The following is a 22,147-nucleotide window of genomic DNA, read 5'->3' on the forward strand; positions in this document are numbered from 1 at the left end:
GACGCAGGCCCTCTGTTTAATTTTCTGCATCAACTTTCAGCAGAGAAATTGTAAAGAAAAAAAAAAAAAAGACCAGAACCCAAACTGACAAATGTTGACAACCATGGTACTTTTCTTTGTTACTTTTGACGATGAGCAGCAAGCGAGACTGATACTTACGCTGATTTGTGTTTTGGAAGAGCTAGTTTATTGTGAGTTCCTTTTGCTGAATGAAGCTCTAGCTGCTTCTGGAGGTTGTTCTGTGGAAGATCAGCAAAAAAAAAAAAAAAAAAAAAAAAAGATGATTTGAGGTATTACATTAAAAATATCACTGGCTACACAAACTCTCCTATGGGTTTTTAAAATTTTGCCACCTGCAGGTTATTTTTGTGGAAGAGTGATATACTGGGCATTGATGATTACAAGTGTAAATATGGACAGTAAGGGTGCTAAAAATCTTTGACAGATTATATACATTGCCTCCCTACTAAGACCACAAAATTCATCCTATCATCATCATAACAGGAAAGGTTAAAAGCGTTAAAGTGAGTGAGAAAGCTCTCGCTCGCTCTCTCTCCAAAAAAAAAAAAACAAAATCAGATGGCATGCATAATAAGAACTAGTAGCAATTTTTACTATATTGTTAAATTCAACAAAGAAAGAAATTAAATCCTTTCTTGAAAGTTTCTTAAAATTGGGTACTAAAGACCAGTTAAGCCTAATCTCAGTATTGGAAAGGATTCTTGTCAGTGATCATTTTCATAATAAGACCATATAAGAGACATACACAGTAGGCTAATTTAAAAGTAAGCAGAGCGCCGTGAACAAAAGGACATTTAAGTTTGTTAAATTGTAAAGTGCTACAGAATCTTTCATAATGAAAGGTAAATGTAAGCACATTTCCGATTCAAGACATTATTAGTGAGTGACCAATAAAGCAAAGTGACCGTTATGCCAAGCTGAAATGGTTTGGACATTTATCTGTAAAAGTATCAATCACTATAGGGTGTTAAAGAAGCGTTAGGTTATCCAGGCTTTTTATTTTATTTTATTTAAAGATATGTGGATTTTTAACCTCACTTGGAAAGGCATAAGCAGAAGGACCCATTTAATGCCTCCTCTCCCCCACCCCCCGAGACCAGCTTCTCTATTCGGGTACTGTAGCACCTATGTGGAAATGTCATCACCACCAATTGGCTCAAGTAATGGTGCAGCTTAAAACTGAGAACATGAACTAGGTTAAAAAACGGAAACCCTTAACAGTCAGGCTTAAGCCATTATTGGTGGTGGCTGAATCAAGAGGGTACCAGAATACCAAAGTGCAACTGTCATCACCCCAGAGTACTGGGACTGAATCGAGAGGAACTGGAAGAGGCTGAAACCAGCCTGCATCAGAATCGCTCCCAGAGCGATGGCTCTGCAGCTGGGGCTAGTGGGAGAGCAAGTTCTGCGAGTCCCCAACGCGCAGGCGGAGTAACAGAAAATCCCTGTGACGTTTGAGGGCTGGTCGACCTTAAAAGAGGATCAACAGTTTGGGCAGGATGCTGAACTGCGCTAGATGACGAAGAGGCCCCAATTGGACGGTCTGCAGCAAGCCGGGCAAATCGCACGCTGGTCTGGGGGGCTGGGCCCTGGCAGACCGCTGCCGCGTTTCGCCCCACGGAGCGCTCCAGCGCCGCGGCACCGGGCGCCATTCGGGAGCCTCCAGCCCCGCCCACGCTCTGGGGGGGGGGGGAGGGGCTGCTGCAATTCGGCCGGAGACTTGGGGCCTTTCCCCTCGGAGCGGCCGGACCCGCGGCCTTGCCGCTTTCCCGCCCGTTCTGTGTCTCTCAGGTGGGGGCTCGTGGGAGCGCCGTCCCCGCGGGACAGGTGGGCGGCGCCCAGGGGCGGGGGGAGTTCGCGGCTCCTGCCCTCAGGTTCCTTGTCCCCCCACCCCCCAGCCGCCCCACGGCCCGTGCCGGTGTTAGCGCCGGGCCCTGCCCCGGCCCCGGCCCCGCTGCCCCTCACCTGTCCCAGCCGCGCGGCCCGGGCCGGCCCCCCGCTGGGCCCCCGCGCGCCCCGCTCCCTTCGTATTTGGCGCCAACCCACCTCCGCGGAGTGCGGCTTCCCCATTGGCTGCCGGGCTCGGGGGGAAGTGACGACAGAACATTTCCGTCCCCTCCCCAAGGGCCGGCGGCCAGCCCCGCTTTAGGGCTGTGCGGGGTCAGTCCAGGCCGGCCGGGCGTTCTGGGTGATTCCATTCCCGGGCAGGGGGGGGGGCATAAGTTTGGGGCCGTTCCATTCTGGAGTGGAGGGGTGGGGGTTAACTAATTTCAAGACTGGGACTGTCAATTCTAGCGCCGACTTCAGGGCGAATTTATTCTGGAGATGGGGGTGGGTCAGGATCACTCCATTCTGCAGCTGGGGGGGGGGGGGTTCTGGATCACATCATTCTGGGTGGGTTGTTTGGTGGCTATTCCATATTCCCCACCCTGACGCCCCCCCTGGAACGGGGCCGGGCGGTTTGATGTTGGGGCGTCACGGGGTGAATGGGGCTCAGCCTCGATCGGCAGGGCCTGCTCAGAGGGCAGTGCTGAGCCCATTGCACGGCGCTGCTTCTGGGCCGGTTACGAGCAGGGTCGTGACCTAGGCCGGCGCTCTGCTGACTCGTTATTTGTGGGGAGGATAACGAGCGCCCTGGGAATCAGGGTGTCACTTAGCCTGGGCTGCGATACAGCAGAGAGTCCCCAGCCCCCCACCCTTCAGCTTAACAGGAAACCTCCATCCACTAGCTCCCACACCTGCAGCCTTTGTCCTGCCCCCAGTCGGACACCATCCTGGCCATGCACGGGGGAGAGATAGCTCAGTGGTTTGAGCATTGGCCTGCTAAACCCAGGGTTGTGAGTTCAATCCTTGAGGGGGCCACTTAGGGATCTGGGGCAAAATCAGTACTTGGTCCTGCTAGTGAAGGCAGGGGGCTGGACTTGATGACCTTTCAGGGTCCCTTCCAGTTCCATGAGATAGGTATATCCATATATATTATATATGCACGGCCCCTGTGCACCCGTTCCCTGCGTGGCGCTCAGCACCCTGCTCTCCCCAAGCTGGCGCGCGGAAAGGGTGCGCGGTGAAGCCTGGCCTTGGAGAGCTCTGAGTTGGCTCTGCCGTACACCAGAAGCTGTGCAGACTCAAAAGACAGGGTGTGCAGAGGTAATATAAAGCCACTTTTGTGACACCCTCAATCTCTGTCCCGAGTGCAGGAACGGAGGAACTGAGCAGTAGGTTTAGGGATATAGGGCTCGTCAGACCAGACTGGTCCAGGGTCCCTCTAGTCCAGTGTCCTGCCTCTTGACAGTGCCCAGCGCAAGCTGCTTCAGAGAAAGGTGCAATAACCTCTTAGTGGACAATCTTGGAATAACCTGCCAGAGAGGAAGTTTCTCTCTAGCCCTGAGCAGTTAGGCAATTTCAAACAAACACGGACAATTCAGAAAATCAGCCAAAATCTTTTGGAATTTGTTAATTCTCGTCACGCAGGAAGCTGCTATACAAAATACAAAGGCATGATAGCCAGTACAATGGGAAATGTCAGGTACATTCTATACACAACTCAGGTATATATATTCTCTGAAAAGTGGGGTTCTCATCAGGTAACTACTCAGGACTGTACTATGTAATTTCCATACCTTGGGTCAAGCTCTGCCTTTTAATGTGCACATGTGGCTCCCTGGACATATAGATTTTACACTAATGCACGATTTGACAAATTTGATTTATGTACAAAACTGATTATTCATCAGAGGCTCAGAATCTCTGCTTTGCACACAGACCCACGAAGCAACTCAGCCATAAAAATGGTTGGGAAATGTTCAGCTAGAGACTATTTTAAATCTTTCCATGTTTATAGTCACAAACTATTTGAAAGAATGAACCTGCAGCTGCCTGAATACTCACAAATAACTAATAACATGACCCGAACTGTTCATGCCCTAAGCAATGGATGACGGCATGTAAGGATTCAGATTCAGAAATAACGGTAGTGCAAAGCTGCTTGGTTTATTTATTAAATTATTTGCAAATCTTCTTTTGTCCTAGTCTAACAGCTCTGCCTCAGACCCTGGAACTCAAATTCAGCCCTGGCTGGGAACTGCATCTGTTGCCACCAGACCAGAGAGGTTGTGTAATTTGCCTGAGGTCACACAGGAAGTCTGTGGTAGCCCAAAGGATAAAATCTGGATTTCTCAACTCTCATTTCTGTGATTTAACTACAAAACCATCTTTTCCATCTTCACTGGCATATTTCCATTCTCAAAGCCGATAAACTCAAGTCATAGGGAAAGCCTGTATTTGGAGACTACATATTTTTCCACATCTGACACAATGTTTCTGTGATTAACTGTTTTGCTAAATACTGTACTAAGAAGCTCCTTAGCTGGTAAATAACCTCCCAGTTTTAATCACCATAGCTTCTCACATCACCCTTTGTTTCCTTGACAGAGCACTTTGTATACCACTGAACATTATATTAGCATGGCAGCAGTTCAAAAACATTGTGCTATCCAATTTTTAAACAAAAGCAATTATGAAAACAATATTACAGCTGCACTCCTTTGCACCACTAGTGTTTTGTTTGCGGTTGGTGAATAAAGGACATCATTATGCTGATAGTTTCCTTTCACTCACTGAAAGGCTTCCTTCTGAAAGCGTGATTTATCATGAATTGCTGCACTGAGATTTCACTGAGAGGAAAGCCACTGGGATTCTTTCTGGTGTACCAGTGAGGCACTCATTCCCGGAGACCCATGGTAGCACTCAGAAAGTTGCGGTTCAGAACTGGCTTTTAGGGGATTTCAAAGGGGTTCATGTCTAATACACTATGTGGCACAATTTTCAACACCCAGCAAACCATAATTTTCCTGGGGGGAGTTGGGCAGAGACTAGGGGAAAGGGGCAGAAAGTGTCCACACCCCAACCTGAATCCCAGTTGTGGAGCTGGCACATGACTCTTCTGTGACTGCTATTGCAACCTCAGCTGTTCTAGGTGCTGTCCTCTTGTGTGCCCTTGGTGGGGCTGTGGGCAGCAGTTCAAGCCTGCTGATTAAACATTTGCCTTTCTCCAGTTTGCCCCAAGATTTTCTCTGCACTACAGCGGTCACCAGAGGTCTGCTCCATAGCTCACACATCATGTAGAGTTTTGCTGCGTGGCCTTCTCTGCCCGCCCTCAGCCTCTCTACAGCCAGTTCCTATGTGTACTGCCTCAGCAGCCCCCGGCTGCCAGGAAGAGCAACTGCCGGGCATCCTGCTCCGGCCCCACAGCTCCAGACCTGGACATACATCCTGTGAGGGACTGGAGCACGCTCAGAGCAGACCGAATGTGGAGAATTTAGTTGCCAATTCCAAACTCTAACAAGTCTCTACTGAGCATGTGGAAACAGACTTTCAGAGGCTATAACTTAGCCAAATTTGGGTGGATTTTCATAAGGATGAGGCCTTGGCCATCCTCCACACCAGTGGAACCCCCTTGCAAAATGTCACATCTCTCCTCCAAAAGAGGGAAGTGCTAGAGATCATCCGCTGAACTGTTGTCAAGATTTCTGAGCATGTCTATTTCCCTAATCTTGTTCTGAAAAATGGATGAACTGATTTAGCTGAAATTTTCCAGAAAACTTTTGCCTGAGGCAGACTCCCAGCACGGAAAATTTCAGTCCAAATGGCTTAGGTTTGGAAAAGTATCAGCAACTGGAAACATGTTCTAAGACCCTATCAGGCCACCTTAATTATTTACTCTGATATTTTTAAAAAGCTGCATAATCTTAGGAGTGCATTTGAATGGACATTCTGGGTTTGTCTTTGACCAGAAATTCATGGACACATCACTATGTTCTTTGCAGAATCAGCTATTGGGCATTTTTGGAGCAACACACGACTAGTTGCTTTTGGAACATACCACTGGCACATGTGTATATCAGAGTGAACCTGAATTCTGTAGGCTAAATCCAGAGCTACTGTAAGCAGATGTCAGTCCATTGATTCAAATGATGACCCTGATCTTGCAAAGTCTTACACCTGTTGTCAACTTTATGCACATGAGTAGTAACAGTGACATAAGTAGGGTTCCACATGGGTTCACTGCATGGGCTATCTTGCAGGACTGGGTCCTACTTTGTAAACACTTTGGGGTGGTGACCTCGATTTGGGGCTTGTCTACCGAAAGCTTTTGTATCACTTTAACAATATTAGTTCCTCAGGTTATTTACAGAAATAAGCTTTTCTGATATAAGCACCTTTAAACCAGTTTAACTGCATCCACACTGGAGGGGGATTGTCCCAATTTTAATTATATCAATTTAGAAAAGGATATAGTTAAAGCACTACAAAAAACTGGTGATGTATTTGTCTAAAGACGAAGGATTCAGTCCTGCTCCCCTTGAACTCAATGGCAAAACTCCGAAGGAAAGAACTTCAAATGCTAATAGAGCATCTTTCACAAACACTAAATTAATGGAAGAAACATTGAGAAGGCAACACAAAAGATACCACAAAAGTGACACTTTTTTTTATTCGTTTCCATAACACACAGTAATGTCTTGGTGGTGTTACTGCAACATGAAATGACACACAGCTGAAATGCCTTCTGCATACATGACGAGTCCTCTTAAAACAGAATCTATTGAAATACCTGACATTAAGGTTTCTACTTTTTCCTTAACTGAATAGAAAATTATTGATTCTTTTTAATATTCATTAAAATATTCTCTTTATTTTAGTAAAAATAATCAAATCTTAGATTTAATGAAAATAGACATAGCTTTCTTACACACTTATTAGCACTTATTAAAAAATAGATCTTTGTCAAAAGAATACAGATTTCCTAGAAGGGAGATCTGTTGACATGCAGGACTGTCTCCCCAGGGAAGGGGAAGCCTCGTTGCTGGAGTAATTTAAAACTGGGCTGACAAATGCTACTTAATAATAATACAACAACTGCACAGTGCTTTCAGCATCCAGGTGCTTTACAAACATCATCTAATCAACCCTCACCACACCCCGAGAGGTAGGTTAAGTAGTATTACCCCCATTTTACAAAAGGGGAAACTGAGGCAGCGAGGCTCAGAGACTTTCCCTAGAGCACATGGTAAATCGATCTGAGCTGGGATTAGAAGACACGAGTTTCTGGCTCTCAGCCCTGTCCTTGGAACATGCCACAACGCTGGAGAATTTACTACAGAGCAGCGGTTCTCAAACTTTAGCAACACGAGGACTCTCATTTTGATTTAAAATTTTTCACGGACCCCCGAGCTGGCTTCTAATTTTCCCCGGAGGTGCTCAACCCCGCTCAGCCTCAACCCCCAGTCCACCCCTTCCCTCAAGGCCTCACCCCCGCCCCACCTCTTTCCGCCCCCTCCCCGAGTGCGCCGGTTCCGCAGCGTGCAGGAGGAACTGGGAGGGAAAGGGAGGAGTTGATCAGCAGGACCAGCGGCCCCCGACTTGACTCGCGGACCCCCTGGAAGGACCCCAGTTTGAGAACCATTGCTATAGAGAAACATACATGTACTTGGAGGAGGTGACTTAGGTCTGTCTCCTGCAATGAGCACTGCACAAATGCAGGAGTCTGCCTGCGGGAGCTCATTGCAGGATCAGGACCTTAGTGGGACTTTGCCAGCTCTCGTTTTTCCGACCTACTGAACTTTGGGGTTTAGGAGACTCTTACACAATAGACTGGTTCCTTTCCTTGGCCGCTCTTCCCAGCCATTGACCCCGCCTTAGACCTGAGGAATTGGATAAGATGCACATGCAGCGAGACCGCACATATTCTTGCCACGTTCAATTAAGAAGTAGCTAAAAGGAGAAACAAACACAGATTAGTGAGCATTCCCCATTACTCCCCTCCCGCAGCACGAGAGAAAACTGACCTGGCATGAGGTTACCATGTCACCCCCGGTTCTGATCGGCGTCATTCTGCACAACGTAAGTAAATTCCCTTCTCCTATCAGTGCAAGGAGTTGATGTACGTCAGAGCCTTTTGTTTTTGCAAATGATGGGATTGCACCAGGCAATGGAATTCATTGGCAGAGTCACTTTCATAAACTAGCCAAGTTAGTGCCCAATCCTGCAAAATTTGACTTTCACCCATGGGGCTGCTCTAAGTTGTATCTGCTAGCAATGTGAGTGGCTGGATTGCTGGATGGCAAGGCCCTACCAGCCAAGCTCTGTTCTCACCTGCCCTTGGCCTTCTTGTCATGGGATGCCGGGGAGTCCTAGAGAGCTGCTACACCGCCGCAGGGAGAATTCCTCATGTAGCCAGGCAAGCAGGAAACCATGTATTTGGTTGTTATTGTTACTTCAGGCCAGGGGGTGCTGCTGCACCCCCAGTACCCCTAGTTCCAGCTCCCCCGCTGGTAAGCCAGGCTTGTGGCTACCTTGTGCCAGCACGCCAGCGTGAAGCAGCAACACCAGGAACAGGAAGTGTCCCAGGATAAGTTTTCCCCTGTATGAGGGAGGGCTGTTATGACAAATGTTGAGAAACCCTTTTCTACACAGTATAAACTCCCAGCCTGAGCCTCCCACAGATGCGCCCTGCCTGACTGTACTGTGGCTACAAAAGGGCTTTCTTCGTAATATCTGGATGCTGATCTTACCCGTCACACGTAGCAGTTTCAAGCTGCTAACACCCTCAGCCATTGCACTAGCTTCTTTGCAGAAAGCATGGCTGCTCACTAGTTGATGAACGGTCGCTTAGAACCTATTGGGGATCTATAGGCACACCGGCATGCGAGGTTCTTGATTAGATTCAGTTAGGCCATAGCGTGCCCAGCTGTGGTGGACGTCAGCCAGAAGCTCCTTACCCATCCATGCCCCAGAGTGGGCCCCAAGAGTTTTTAACGATCCAATAGGGAGTTCCATTTTCTTCTCCATAACCCACAGCCAGAACTGCATGGTTCACTTTGTCTGGAGTCTTATCACACGTTGGGCTGCAAACAAAAGGCAAAAATAAAGCACATTTATTATATGAAAACCTAGTTTGTCATTAATCATTAATTAGTCACTGTACTCTGCTGATATAAAAGGCTATAAAAGTGATAAGCATTATTCAGTGGAAAGAGGCAATTCACATCAACAGGATTACTCACAAGACTGAACTACAATGGAAGAAATTAGCACATGAATTTTGGTGGTGCAAAGTGAAAGGTCTGAGCTGCAGCTGTAACAATTTGCTCAGCCTTCAAGTTCCAGGGCCTGATCCTGCAAACACTTCTGCACGAAGTACAGTTATTCAATGGGACTGGAGCTGTCAGTGACACTACCTACCAGTGCATCTGCAGGATCTTGGCTGACACTGGATATCTGTTACTTTAAAGAGAATGGACAACTCTAATCCATTGCGATGAGAATACCGCACGAGCTCCCACGCCCCACACGCGGGACACCTTGGCCCTTTAACACAACCAGTTTCTTAAAGGAAAACAGACTAAAGACACGCAGCAACTTCACTTGCATCTTCGTTTCCATTCAGTTGAAGCTGACGCTTGGGTAGCCTGGGCGGGACGGGGCATTCAGGGATGTTCAGCATGAAGTGCCAGAGGATTTCACCAAGCGGGATTTTTTGAACAGTTAAAATCAGCGTATTGATTTCTGTACTGAACGCTTCCCACAGCCAAGGCAGCAGGGCCATTCGTCCCATCTTTCTAGGCTGAGGGCCATTTCCACTGGAGCGCTGTAGTTCATCTTTCAGTTTTATGGAACCCGTGACTGCAGGAGAGCGCCAACCCCGGGGGGAGCGTCCCAGCAGGGGAGGGGTCCCAGATTATTTGGAGAACTGCGTCTAAAGAAGTCTCTGCTAGTCAGAGGGTGTCTTAAACCTGGAGGCATGAGGTTTAATATCCCTGCCAAAACGTGTGTTAGGATTAACCATTACTCTGGATATTCTAAGTTAGTCATATAAATATCCAACCCCTTCCTGAATCTTCCTAAATTCTTCACCTCAACGCCTTCCTGTGGCAGTGAGTTCCATGGTCTAATGATGTGTTGGGTGAAGAAGTATTTCCTTGCATTGGTTTTGAATTTCCCACTTTTCAATTTAACTGCATGTCCCCTTGGGCTTGTGTTATGAGACCAGAAGCCCCGATCGACCTTCTCTCGGCATTTGTTATTTTATATCTGTTTGTCATGTCTGTGCTTACTCATGAGGGGAACACAATCCTCTGACTTCACTTCCCCTCTACACCTTATCTCTGTGCATCTCAGCCACAAACACAGATTCCGTTACCATCGCTGTGCTGACTGACCGATTTATCTTTCTACACCAGACCTGTCTCCTCCTGTCCAAGCTAAAATCTTGGCCTGTCTCTCCGACATCTTCTCATGGCTGTCAAGCCATCAGCTCAAGTTCCACATGGCTCAAACAGAGCTCTCAATCTCCACCCACCCCCCACGCTCCTTTCTCGACCCCTGTGGAGAACACCACAATACTACCTGGGCACCAGCTTCGACTCAGCCCTCTCTCTAGGGCCTCACATCCAGGCTGTGTCCAAGTCTTGCAGATTCTTTCTGCGTAACGTCTCTAAGATGCGGCCTTTCCTATTCAGCCACACAGCAAAAAACTCGTGTCCCGATTCTCATCCTCTCACTTCCATTACTGCAGCGTCTTCTTCTCCGGCCTTGACAAATGCGACCTGGCCCTGCTCACACCCATTCAGAACGCTGCTGCAAAGATCTTCCTTCCAGCTCCTCACTTGGCCCATGTCACCCCGTCTTTGCATCCCTCCACAGACCCCCCCCTTCTCTACGGTATCAAACACGAGCTGCCTGTCTTCACTTTCGAGGCCCCTCCCGGCCCATCCCCACCTGACCCATCATCTGTCATTCGCTATCAAGCAGTTGATGCTCCCCTCTGAGCAGCCCATGCTGCCAGCCTCCATCGCCTACATTCTCAAACGAGTGCCTTCAAGCTCTCTGCTGCGCTGCCCCCAAAACCACAGGAATAGGAATTAATCTGCCTGCCACAGCTGGCTTCCCTGCCTCTCCGAAATCTAATCAGCAGCCTCGTAGGCAGCTACTCGCCTTGGCTGTGGAGTGGACACACTGCTCTCCCGATCAGTTCCCCTCCTCAAACCCACACGTCTCCCTTTGCTTCTTTTCTTGTAGGTCAGATTTACAAAGGAGTTCAGGTGCCTCAGGATGCAGGTAGGCGACTAATGGGATTTTCAAAAGCACCTTATGTGAGGTAGGTGCCTCATTCCCATTGGAAGTCAATGGGCATTGGGCACCTAACCTGCTGAGGTGCTTTTGTAAATTGCGCTAAGTGCCTATCTGCATCTTTGGGGCCCAAACACATTTGTGAATCCGGCCCACAGAGCTTCCTGTTGAGCTTCAGCACCACAACCCACTCTGGATATTTGAAAGCGTTCTAAATATTGTCTCTCCCCAGGGGTTAGCTCACCCAAGGCCGCTGGTATAACGTACACATGTTCCTTGGCACAGTTACAAGCATCCAAACTGATGAAGTGGGTGCTCCAGAAATCCAAAGTTGCCCCCAGGGAAAACTGATGGAAGTAGAGGGAGCGTAGCCACCGACTCCGTGGGTGCTCCAGGGCTGGAGCACCCATGGAAAAAAGTAGTGGGTGTTCAGCACCCACCAGCCACAGCTGTTCGGCGGCTCGGGGAGAGGCTTGAGGGAGAGCGGAGAGGGCCTTGGGGAGGGGGTGGAGCTGGGGTGGGAAGAGGTGTGGTGAAGCCGGACCCCAGGGGAAGGGGCAGAGTGCGGGCAAGGCCTCGGGGTGGAGCACCCCCGGGGCAAACTAGAAGTCAGCACCTGTGAGAGGGAGTTCTACGCCCACCACACTCACAGGCTGGAAATGTGCCTTTAAGAACAATAAAGCCGGAGAAACTGATGGGGGCTCAGACACTATGGTGATGGGCGGCTATGAAAGTACCTGGATAGATGAATGGATCCAATTAAACACTGTCATGATGCAAGGTGCTGACGGCTGCTATCGGGGAGATAGCTGATCCAGAGACAAATCACAGACCTTGCAGCAGCCAATGGGTGCCAAGCACCCTCTTTCAGGCTCAATGGAAGGAGCAATTAAGCCCCTTTGTGCAGTGAAGCCCAAAGGACAACAATATATATTATCCCTCATATGGTAGGATGAGACTCATTTCGCCTCCTAGATACTCCTTGGGGGAAATTCACCCCGGTGCAGAGATGGACCATGGCACCAATTAAACCCTGCAGGGTTGAGCGGGCACACCAGGGTACCTGCTGGCCCCTCACCTGCTTAGAAATGGTCTCTGTGCTGGCCACACTTAGGCCAGCACAGAAGGCAGCTGTGCGGGCTGGCCAGGCGCAGTTCAGCAGCGGGGTGCGGGATGGAGGCACAGCAGCTGCTATTACAGCCCCTAGGATGGAAGAGCCACCACAGTGAGGCTGCATGTCTGCCCCACACCCTCGCCTGGCATTACAAAGGCAGATTTCCCCACACTCCCCTGCACAGAGCTCAAACACACGGGCTTTAAGCAGTAGAATGAATTTCCCCCAGCTTTGTTAGGGGAGTTTGCAGGCAAACATCTCCCGGGTCACACATTACCTGCTGAGCTCCCATAGGCCTCTCCCAGAGACTGGATCTCCCCTGGATTGTCTCAAGCATGCAGCAGCTCATTCAGGGACTGGCTCAGACTTGGAGCTGGTCAAGTGCATTTCAATTACATTTCAAAAATTCAAAGTGTTTTGTGAACACTCTTCAGCAGTTTTTGACTGGCTCTACTCCTAATTGTAAATTGCAAGTACATTGCAGGCCCTGATTTGTTACTCTACGCTACTGAACTCAGAGATTAACTTCCAGCTTCCCACTCTGTTTGTCTTTGTCTTTACAAAATGCTAGTCGACAGGCGAATGACTGTCCTCGGGAACACAAAGGGAGAATGAACATGCTTAAAGCAACTCAGCTGCTATGGTTTACCTGCAGCTTCTGCATTCAGAAATACTCACTTGGAGTAAATGCCTTTACTGTAGCTCACGAAGTCACCAGTCACCTCAAAAGCGAAGCTAACGGGATTATGCTTCCCCACCGCTTCCACCATGCCCGGCTCATCGTACTGGAAGGAGACAATTGCAAGCGTTATTTACTTCTTGGTCAGCCTCACTACAGGACAGACACCCCAGAAAGACAGACATGGCCAAGCTGGGGTTGTGGATAAACCTCCCTTCCTCTTCTGTGCAAATGAGGAAACACACACGGATGGCGGACCCGTCGGCCCTGTTCACGCGGGGAGCAGCACAGCTGGGCCCCCCAGGTAGGGCAAGGCCATGCCTTGCTAACATCCACCGGGCCAGCCTTGCTCCCCGGAGACAGGAGACCGACTCTGTCGAAGAGCTGCTAGCAGATCCGTCTGTTTTAGGCAAGCTCATTTGCCAGCAGCAAGGGCTGGCCATGGGACACTCCACGGCTGCAGAGGTTGTACAGTAGTGTGCTTTATGACTGCCCTCTAGAGGCAGCAGGAGTTTGCTGCAGGCACGACAGGGGAGTTCTATAGTGGGGAACGAAAGTGGGGAGCAGAGAGGAGAGAAACAAACTGGAGCAGAATGAAGTAGTAGGTGCAACCCTTGTCCCTTCTGGATTAGCCGGTTCGGCTGTAAATACTTTCTGAGCCAGTACCCGTGAGCTTCTACCATGCACAGAGTGCTTTTAAAAACAAGGGAAACAAGCAATTGTCAGTCCAGCAGGCGGAATCGTGCAGAGAGGTTGGCTTGTTATGAAATACTAACAACCAGGTTCTACAGCCTTGTTAGTGCGCACAGACTCACTTCTATGGCAAATATCAGCACGAATGGAGACAGCCTTGCGGTGACTCAGAATTGTCACGATGAACTTTCTGAAACAATGGCACCAAGAGAAGGGCCCTGGCCTCTCAGTAGAAGGCGGTCGACATCAAAGCCTTCCTATAGTAACTTAGGTGCCAAAATAGTCGTTTGAACCCAGGTACATCCAGGAAATTAGCTTCACTGGTGATGCACAGAAACAGACCAGCCTCGTTTGAGAAGCCTGAATGCGCATGCGGCACCGGCCACCCCATTCCCAGGGCCTCTCAGTGCATTAGTGATTGTTAAATCAAAGCCTGAGCAACTTACCAGGGTGATATTGACAACATCTTTGACGAAAGCGATAGCCTTTTCGGGCTGGAACTTGCAGGTGCCGTTCTGTACAAACACAAAGGAATCAACGTTAAACCCAGGTTCGTCACCAGCACGTCCAGGGTTTGAATACGCTTCTGCTGCAAAGGTAAGAATACCTGAGCCTTGTAAGGATACGTATCCTCTCCTTGGAGCCCTTTGTTATACAGGATGTACTCAAAAGCTTGGCTTGGCAGGCCCCTGAAAAACACCACAGCAAAACGGTGAGTTTATTAGGGCAACAACATTGTATCGTCTGCAAAAATCAGTCCATATGCTTTCTCTCAAAGGATTAGCCATGAAGTGTCTGGACTGTGATCTAAGCATGGGCAGCGGGATGAGACATCCTGCACCGCTAACAGCACCAGACCTGGAAATGTCACCCACCCTTCACATCCCAGCTACCACTCTCCTCCCAGGCCTCTCAGGGCCTGACCCATCACAGCCCTAATGTCCCTGGTGGGCAGCTTGGGTGGAGTAAAGGAGCAAGGAATTCCCCTGGATTAGAAGAGCCCCCACCAGCTGCAGAATCAGCCACTCCAGAATTACACCACCCCCCTTGGGGACCCTGGTGCAGGAGGCACATCAGGGATATTTGTGGGGGAGGGAAACGTGGCTGGGCCGTTCCTAGACCCTGGCTACCAAACTGCCCATAGAGAAGCAAGCTAAAGCAGCCCCCCCCTCAGTCTAACCTGTGCTGGGGGAAGAACAGGCCCCAGCAGCTCCAACACACAGGAGGCACCAAGCCATCTTTGCCACCCAAGCCCGGTCCCTGCGTGGCACCAGATCAGCTCTGGGGCAGGGTGAATTTGGCCCTCAGTCTGGGTGCCTGTGGCCAGGATGCTCTTGGCTGTGATCCCAGTGCTGCACAAGAAGAGGATGGCAAGGAGATCCGCAGCCCGGAGCGAGGAGCTGCTCCTGTCCCTTCCCCCCTCCCGTGATGGGACACAAGGGGGGGGGGAGGGGGGGCTCAGCCCCCTGCAGCAATTCGCTGACAACTTGTTCACAGGAGGACAAGGACTGGCCGGAAGCAGCCAGGTGGGGAGGAGTTGAGAATGTCCCGGAGACGGTGCCAGAACATGGTCTCGTACGACGAAGGTGCTCGTGCGCTTCAGGGCACGTTTACCTCTGGGGAGGCAGTGGATTTGAAAAGGGCTTATTTTCTGCAGCTTTCACTTTAAGAAAGCCAGCGGCGTTTCCCGAAGGCGAAGCCGAGGTGTCTGTGGGGGCCTTCTGGTTCACGCTCAATGTAGAGCCTCGCTGACAAATGTCATCCAGCCACAGAGAAACTGCCAAAACCTCGCTCACTTTCCCCTGCAGCGTTCAGCCACCAGGAACTGTCATATTAGAGATGTGGCCAAACAGCCGGTGGGAGGGAGAAACCTTGAGGGTTGGGAAGCCCAACAAACTCCACACATCACATATTCCAGAAAGGTGGGAATTCTAGATCCCCAGACGACGAGTGTCCGGTTCCCTTATCTCTAGTAGGTCCCAACTGACGCTACTTACCCACTGCATCCATGGTTATTGAAGTCCTGAGCACAGTCAACCAATTGTTGCTCTGCCTAGAGAAATGTTTTGAATCAGTGTATATTCAGAAGAGCACTCTCTTCCTCTCACTGTCATTTTAAATACAAAATACATGGCAGACAGTATCACGCTGAAGCCTTTTCCTTACTGCACACCAATGGGGGTTCATCTTGTGCGATCAGGGATTGCTAGACTGGATCAGAGCCAGGGACAGTGCTGTCCGCTCTCGTGTCACTGATGGGGACCAGCACCAGCTACTTCGCAGGAAGGTGCAAGGAACCCCGCAGCAGGCAGCTACGGGCTAACTGGCCTGCAGGGAATGTTTCTCCCAGCCCCTATAGCTAGAGATTGGCTCGTGCCCAGAGCAGGATGGTTTAGATCCCTTCCCAGGCTCTTGTTTATTTTCAAGACTTGCTGCAACCGCTCTGGATAGTCTGTTATCCATACAAATGTCTAATCCCTTTTGGAATCCGGCTCCACTCTTGGCCCCAATAATTCAAAGCCTTTCAAAAGTCTATAGATAAATTATATCATCTGGTTCTCCTTTATCCACTGTTTTATTGTGGCACTGAGTCCCGCAAGCTCATCGTGCACTGCGGGAAAATGACTCATAGACGTCCCATTAACTAATGAGATCTGCTCACAGAAGCCAGGGATCAGGGCCGCCCAGAGGGGGGGGGGCAAGTGGGGCAATTGGCCCCAGGCCCCGCAGGGGCCCCCACGAGAATATAGTATTCTATAGTATTGCAACTTTTTTTTATGGAAGGGGCCCCCAAAATTGCTTTGCCCCAGGCCCCCTGAATCCTCTGGACGGCCCTGGCAGGGATTGCAGGTCAGTTCCCATTTCCCTTTCCCAGATGAATGGTACTGCCCCAGCTTGGACAATGAGGTGCTCAGATGCTCAATGAGGATAGCAATACACACTCTAGAGAGGGACAGACTCCCTGATCTGCGCTCACATGGCGCTGCCGAGCGGTCTGCATCGCACCGTCCGTATTTTGCTGCCGTTGTGTGCGCGAGAGCGTGACCTGGATGTTCAGGAGAAGCAGCCGGGGGACTGGAATCGACAGCACGCTCGAGGGCTGGGGCTGCCGGAGGGCTCTGCACAGTCTGGGCACGTGCCCCAGGCGCTAGGCAGGCTCTCTGGCAGTGGTGCACTGAAAAGGAGAATCTCTTACCAGTGACAGTAGCTTTCCTGTTGCTATGGCAATTGCAGACTCTAAACATCCAGTGGTGGAAAAGGTCCAGCAGCTGCCACATCCGCCCTGCATCGGGAACCGGGAGCCGGAGGTTAACAGGTTCCTAACGCTGCGGGCTGCATCATCCCTTCCCGGGGGAGCTTCGTGAGCTCCAGACACCCCGTCCCATCAGGGAGAGGGGCTGGGGCTTCAGGGTCACCCTGAGTTCTGTGCAGACCTGTGGGAATGGGCACTACCCCACAGGTCTCCGCTCCGCGCTGGAAGCCGTTCTCCCTAGGAGCACCTCGCGTTCCCTTTCCAGCTGATCCTGGGCCGCACCTTCCCCCGTCCCTCCAGTGGGGAGCAGCTAGCACGCCGTGGGGCTCGGGGGGGCTGGCAGGCGCCTCACTCGCTCTTGTGGGATTTTTCCTATAGGATCATAAAGAGCAGCTGTCCCCCAGCCCAACCTGTCTGCCTGCCCATGCTCCCCCTAGGCCTATGGAGGGGCTCCCGTAAGCCCTCCCTGACGCCCCCTCGGGGACGGTACAGACCCCAGGATACCTGCTGTGCTGGGGGAGGTCAGAGACTTGCCCTTGTGGCTTTATCCCCAGCTCCTCCCTCTCTCTCACTGGGCCAGAACGTGCGAAGGCAGCGACGGGCCGGAGGACCGTTCGGAGCGTGGCGGAGCTGACAGACTTTGCCTACCTGGTTCTTCACCGGGGTCACATAGTTTCCTTTTTTCCTCCAGTCGATAGCGGAGGGACACGGCCCGGAGCTGGCCAGGAAATTCCCTTTTGTGGCCGAGCAGTTCTACAACCAAGAGGAGAGCGTTGGGCTGAGCGGATAGCTGTGTCTTATGGAACATCAGCACGCCGGCAGCCTTCCTGGGACGGCGGTGTCCCAACTCTCACGTCACGAGCCCGTACCCTGGGGCTCCATGCACCAGCCCTGGTGGCTAGATTCACCATGCCAGCATCATTTGCAGCGGGGATTTGAAAAATCTTTATGTTGGGCCTAATCCTGGGAAGTGCTGAGCCCCCATAGTACCCAGTGGAGCCAATGGAAGTTGTGGGGGCTCGTCAGGGGCTCGATCCAACCCTCAAAGTTAATTGAGATCCTGGTGCTCAGCACACCACAGGATCAGTCCCACTGACTTCCCAAGGAAAATACAATTCTGTCGTCATTATAAGCTGTAACTAGAGGCGGAACAAACTAAAGCTGAGGTGTATGGAAGTGTCCAGGGGACCCTAACCTGGGTAACACAGCCACAGGAGCCATGTACCTGTCAGTCAGCAAAAACTCTGCCAAAACTAAAGAAATACATTTACCTGAGGTTCACTCCAGAGATATTTTTTTCTAACTTCTGTGAATGTCATGTCTGAAAATTGGTTTAGACCCACTAAAAAGGAGAAGAAGAAGTTTTATTAATCAAAGCGCTAAGCCAAAAACATCACTCCAGATAAAAAGAGAGAATTAGGAAATGAAATTAAAAAGCATAAACTCATACTTTCGAACGTGTGATTCCCAGCATTGTGTCTGTCGATTCGTCTCTTATTGGCAACAAAGATCTGCAGCCTTTGGTAATACTCCTCCAGACTGTACTTCCTGTTGTTCTAAAGATGAAAGACACAAAAGAAGTCAATGGCAGGTGCAGAATACAGAAGTGAAAATACACATAGTGCATATCACAACTGGGCAGAGATTTTCCTCTAAAAACCACATGTAGCTACATGGCCAGGGCATTTCCCATCACACGCTGCTCCCGGATCCCAGATGGGCTGGGGGTGGAGAATGGGAGTGGAGTCCACCATACAAAACCATGAGGACCAGAGCGAGAAGAGATGTCCTCACGCTCAGTGGAGGAGAAAGAGAGTTTGGGTGCATGCAGAGAGTTTGATGTGAGCTATTTTACGCTGTTTAATGTAACTGTGCAGCATCTGAAATGTCTTGGCAGGAGGCACCTTGTAATTTGAGTTATGCATGAGTATTATTATGAGCATTTATTTCTCCAGACTTAGCCTTGGCCGAGTCCCTGGCAGCTGGTCACTTGCCAGCATGGAAAATCCCCTACCAGGAAGTCCCTTGCAGTGCAAAATGGGTGAACAACAATAATGAAACCAGTCTGTTCTCTCCATTTGCAGAAGTCAGCTTAGGTTTATTTCACTGACTGACCATTCTGAACATCTGCTATGGGGAGGAAACCCATGACCGTTCATTTGGCTTCTGAATCCTTTGAAAAGAAGAAGTTTTACCTGCAGCATCCATGACTTAAAGTGAAATTCCTCTGGAAAGAGAAATAAAGAAACAAGCATTGAAATACTTGAAACTCCTGTCTCTTATTCTGCGTTTGTACAGCCCCCAGCACAATGTGGCCCTGTTCTTGGCTAGCCCCTCCGTACTACCATAATAAACATTATAAAGTGAAAAAAAATTAAACTAAACTTTAATTTTCAATCAACTACTGTACTCATTTAGGATAACAGCCTCACCGATCTTTGCCTATTTCTAAGCAAAATGTTACGTATTAATGTAGCTTAAAGTAAGGGTTTGCATCCATTAGCTATCAATTGCCACTTTAACTGAAAGTTAGAACAAGGATGTTGCCGCCTTCTCCCCACCCCAAGTCCACCTGCGTTTGATTTGATTTTGTTTTAAAACAAAACCTGGTGTTTAAAAAGACATGCTGGGGTTTAAAGTGAATTTGTATTCAGGATTTACAGTGTTTACAGAGCCTAATATCGACAGAAAATATTACCTTTCAGCCACCCAGGGTGCTGGAACAATGTGTATTGTGGGGGTGCGGAGAGCCATTGAACCAAACTGTAAACCCTCTATATAATGAAAACCACTTCAAGCCGGGGGTGCTGCAGCACCCCTGGTTCCAGCCCTGTACCCTTCCGTAAACAAGAGCTGTTGTCCAACTCAGCCTCTTATGTGAAATTGTTTATAACAGTCAGCAAAAGTTACAGAGCGAGCAGAAAGTCACCAACATGATTCAGAGACTTCGCTGAGATTGTGACTGGTGAACAAAAGAAGAATGGAATCGGGAAGGAACGGACCCAAACTGGTGTGTCAGAAATGAGGCCGACTTGGTGAACACAGTAATGAGGGGGACGGGCTATTTCACCCCCGCTAGGGGTCCTTAGAAACGGAGATTTTGCAGGGAGATCAAACCATGGAGGATGAGTGGACTGGAAGGACTAAGCTCCACCATCAGGCTGCCACTGTCTCCTGGGACCCCAGGAGAACCTAAGAATGGCCATACCGGGTCAGACCAATGATCCCACTAGCCCAGTTTCCTGTTTGCCTACCCTGGCGCAGGTGACATCGCTGAAGTCAGGGGTGGCGGCTAACTACACCTGGAACGCGCGACTTGGGTTCCTGCTGTCACCCTCCCTTGGGTGGCCTATTTCTTCTTCTTCTCTCTCCTTCTGCTTTCTGTTTAACCAGGGTCTGGCTCGGCTGGCCAAGCCTGCAGCGTTTGTCGCTGCTCTGAGCCCAGGAGGCGAAAGGAGCAGAAAGCAGGGCCTTAAGCTGCCTGAGGCTGGTACATGTTTGCCAGGGCTCCGGGCCGCTCATGAGATGTGTGCTGGGCCTCTTGTTTGTCCAGCAGTGAGAAAGCAAAGCAAAGTCATCCCCAAAGACAGAAGCTGCAGTTTCTAGCTGTGCGGCTCTGTTCTCTCTCCCTGTGTGGGGGGGGCTTGTCTTGGTTTGTCTTTAAGAAGGGGGGGGCGGGGGGACCAGACTTTAACACTCCACCCCAGCTCAACTAACTTCAGCCCTTTTTCCTACAAAGACACTTCCCCTCTTTAACACCATCGAGCCCAGTGTCCAGCCGGGGCCTTTCCCCACCCAAACCCTCTGCAGTGACAGGGAAGGGGAACAAGGGATGTTGTTAAAATGAACACTTGACATTTCAAACCCTGTCACTGTCCCCCTCGTGTCCTGGGTCTCTCACAGGCTGAGCAGGTTTGAATGGCGGGTTTGCCAGGGGACGAGCAGGCAGGTCCCTGGCTCCCAAGCCCAGAGCCTGGCTCCCGAGCCCAGAGCCTGGCTCCCAAGCCCAGAGCCTGGCTCCCAAGCCCAGAGCCTGGCCGAGCCGCTCGGCGCTCCGGTGCCGGGCTCCCCGGGGAGGCTTTGGCTCTCTGGGCCCACGGAATGAACCGAGCCGAGCCTGGCCAGAACCCAGCTCATTTCTGGGGCCCCCCCGCCCTTGGGGCCGTGCCAGCGCCTGGAGACAGAAGTGAAAGCGGCTCCGGCTGCCAGGTGCCCGGCGAGACCCCGCAGCACAAAGGGCAGGAAACCAGCGCCCCGGGCAGCCCAAGGGCAGCGCTCTGCCGGGCGCAGGCAGCCCAGGGGGCCGGTCGTTACAGCGGCTCCATCGCCCGCAGCCCCCGATGGCGGGGTCCGAACCCGGCCGGTCCGGCCCTTCTCCCCCGCGCTCGCTCGGTGCGCGCCCAGCGCCGGAGCCGGTCGGAGCAAAGCCCCGCAGCGCGCCCGGCTCCGTCCCTCCGCCCCCCGGGCCGGGACCCCCCCTACCGTCCGCGCTGACCGGCGGGGCGCTGCAGACGCAGGGGAGCAGGGCAGCCGCCGCCGCCAGCAGCCCCAGCAGAGCCCGCCGCCTCGCCAGCATGTCTGCGCGGATTTCCAGCCGGCTGCGCGGCGCAGGCTGCGCTCGGTCGGTGCTGGGCGGGGGGACTCAGCCCTGGGGCGGGGAGAGCCCGCCTTGGAGCAGCTGCGGGGAGGGACTGGAGGAGATGGGGAAGGGGAAGGGGGGGCGGTTTGGGAAATAATCAGGCCACTGGCCTGGCCTCGGGTATCAGGGGGTAGCCGTGTTAGTCTGTAGCCACAGAAACAATCCGGTGGCACCTTAAAGACGAACCGATTTATTTGGGCATAAGCTTTCGTGGGTAAAATCCCGCTTCTTCAGACGCTTGCGTAGGCATCTGAAGAAGAAGCTGAAGACGTGGGTGTTTTACACCCAAATAAATCTGTTCATCTTTAAGGTGCCACCGGACTCCGCTTTGTTTTTTCAACCTGGCCTGGGTCTGGGCGTCTGTAGGTCCCCAGGGCTGCCGGTGCAGATCCAGGCCTGGGTCAGTGACCCTCCCTCTGGGGCTGGGCGTGGCTCGAGACCCCTTGGCAGAGAAACGGGGAGAATTAGGGGGCAGCCCTGGCCAGAGACTGAAGAGTCTCCCTGCGATGAAGGACTGCGCAGCTCGTCTCCCTGCCTCAGCGGCTGCTGGAGTCTCCTTCTTCACCCGGCTCCAGTGGGGGGCAACCCCGGGTGTCACCCGCTCCCCTGGCGCCCCAG

General features: G+C 51.1%; 2 protein-coding genes across 2 annotated transcripts in view; both read right to left on the reverse strand.

Moving 5' to 3' along the window:
* The window catches only part of BLM (BLM RecQ like helicase), a gene marked incomplete at its 5' end in the record, with an annotated part of 29,501 nt that extends 29,244 nt beyond the window's left edge, over nt 1–257 (reverse strand). Inside the window, one exon of the mRNA XM_029910777.1 lies at nt 160–257. Coding sequence (XP_029766637.1) covers nt 160–257 — 98 coding nt within the window. The remainder of the gene's footprint in view (nt 1–159) is intronic.
* A 6,241-nt stretch (nt 258–6,498) lies between these two features.
* Nucleotides 6,499–21,521, reverse strand: CTSH (cathepsin H). Its single transcript, XM_024200708.1, has 12 exons — nt 21,373–21,521; nt 19,086–19,117; nt 18,341–18,446; nt 18,162–18,232; nt 17,539–17,643; nt 16,834–16,920; nt 15,635–15,690; nt 14,245–14,326; nt 14,084–14,152; nt 12,944–13,050; nt 8,802–8,927; nt 6,499–7,794 (listed from the first exon to the last, which is right to left on the reverse strand). The coding sequence occupies exons 1-12, from the start codon at nt 21,464–21,466 to the stop codon at nt 7,719–7,721; spliced, it is 1,011 nt and encodes a 336-aa protein (XP_024056476.1). The 5' UTR covers nt 21,467–21,521; the 3' UTR covers nt 6,499–7,718.
* Between the last annotated feature and the right edge of the window lie 626 nt (nt 21,522–22,147).

The sequence above is a fragment of the Terrapene carolina genome, unplaced genomic scaffold, assembly GCF_002925995.2.
Source record: "Terrapene carolina triunguis isolate 2854851 unplaced genomic scaffold, T_m_triunguis-2.0 Scaffold67, whole genome shotgun sequence".
Lineage (NCBI taxonomy): Eukaryota > Metazoa > Chordata > Testudines > Emydidae > Terrapene > Terrapene triunguis.

Coding starts and splice junctions, on each gene's coding strand:
- CTSH (XM_024200708.1), bottom strand. CDS start 21,466: ATGCTGGCGAGGCGGCGGGCTCTGCTGGGGCTGCTGGCGGCGGCGGCT. Junction 19,118..21,372: donor CCCGCCGGTCAGCGCGGACG/GTAGGGGGGGTC, acceptor TTCTCTTTCCAG/AGGAATTTCACTTTAAGTCA. Junction 8,928..12,943: donor AGTAAAGGCATTTACTCCAA/GTGAGTATTTCT, acceptor TTTTGTTTGCAG/CCCAACGTGTGATAAGACTC.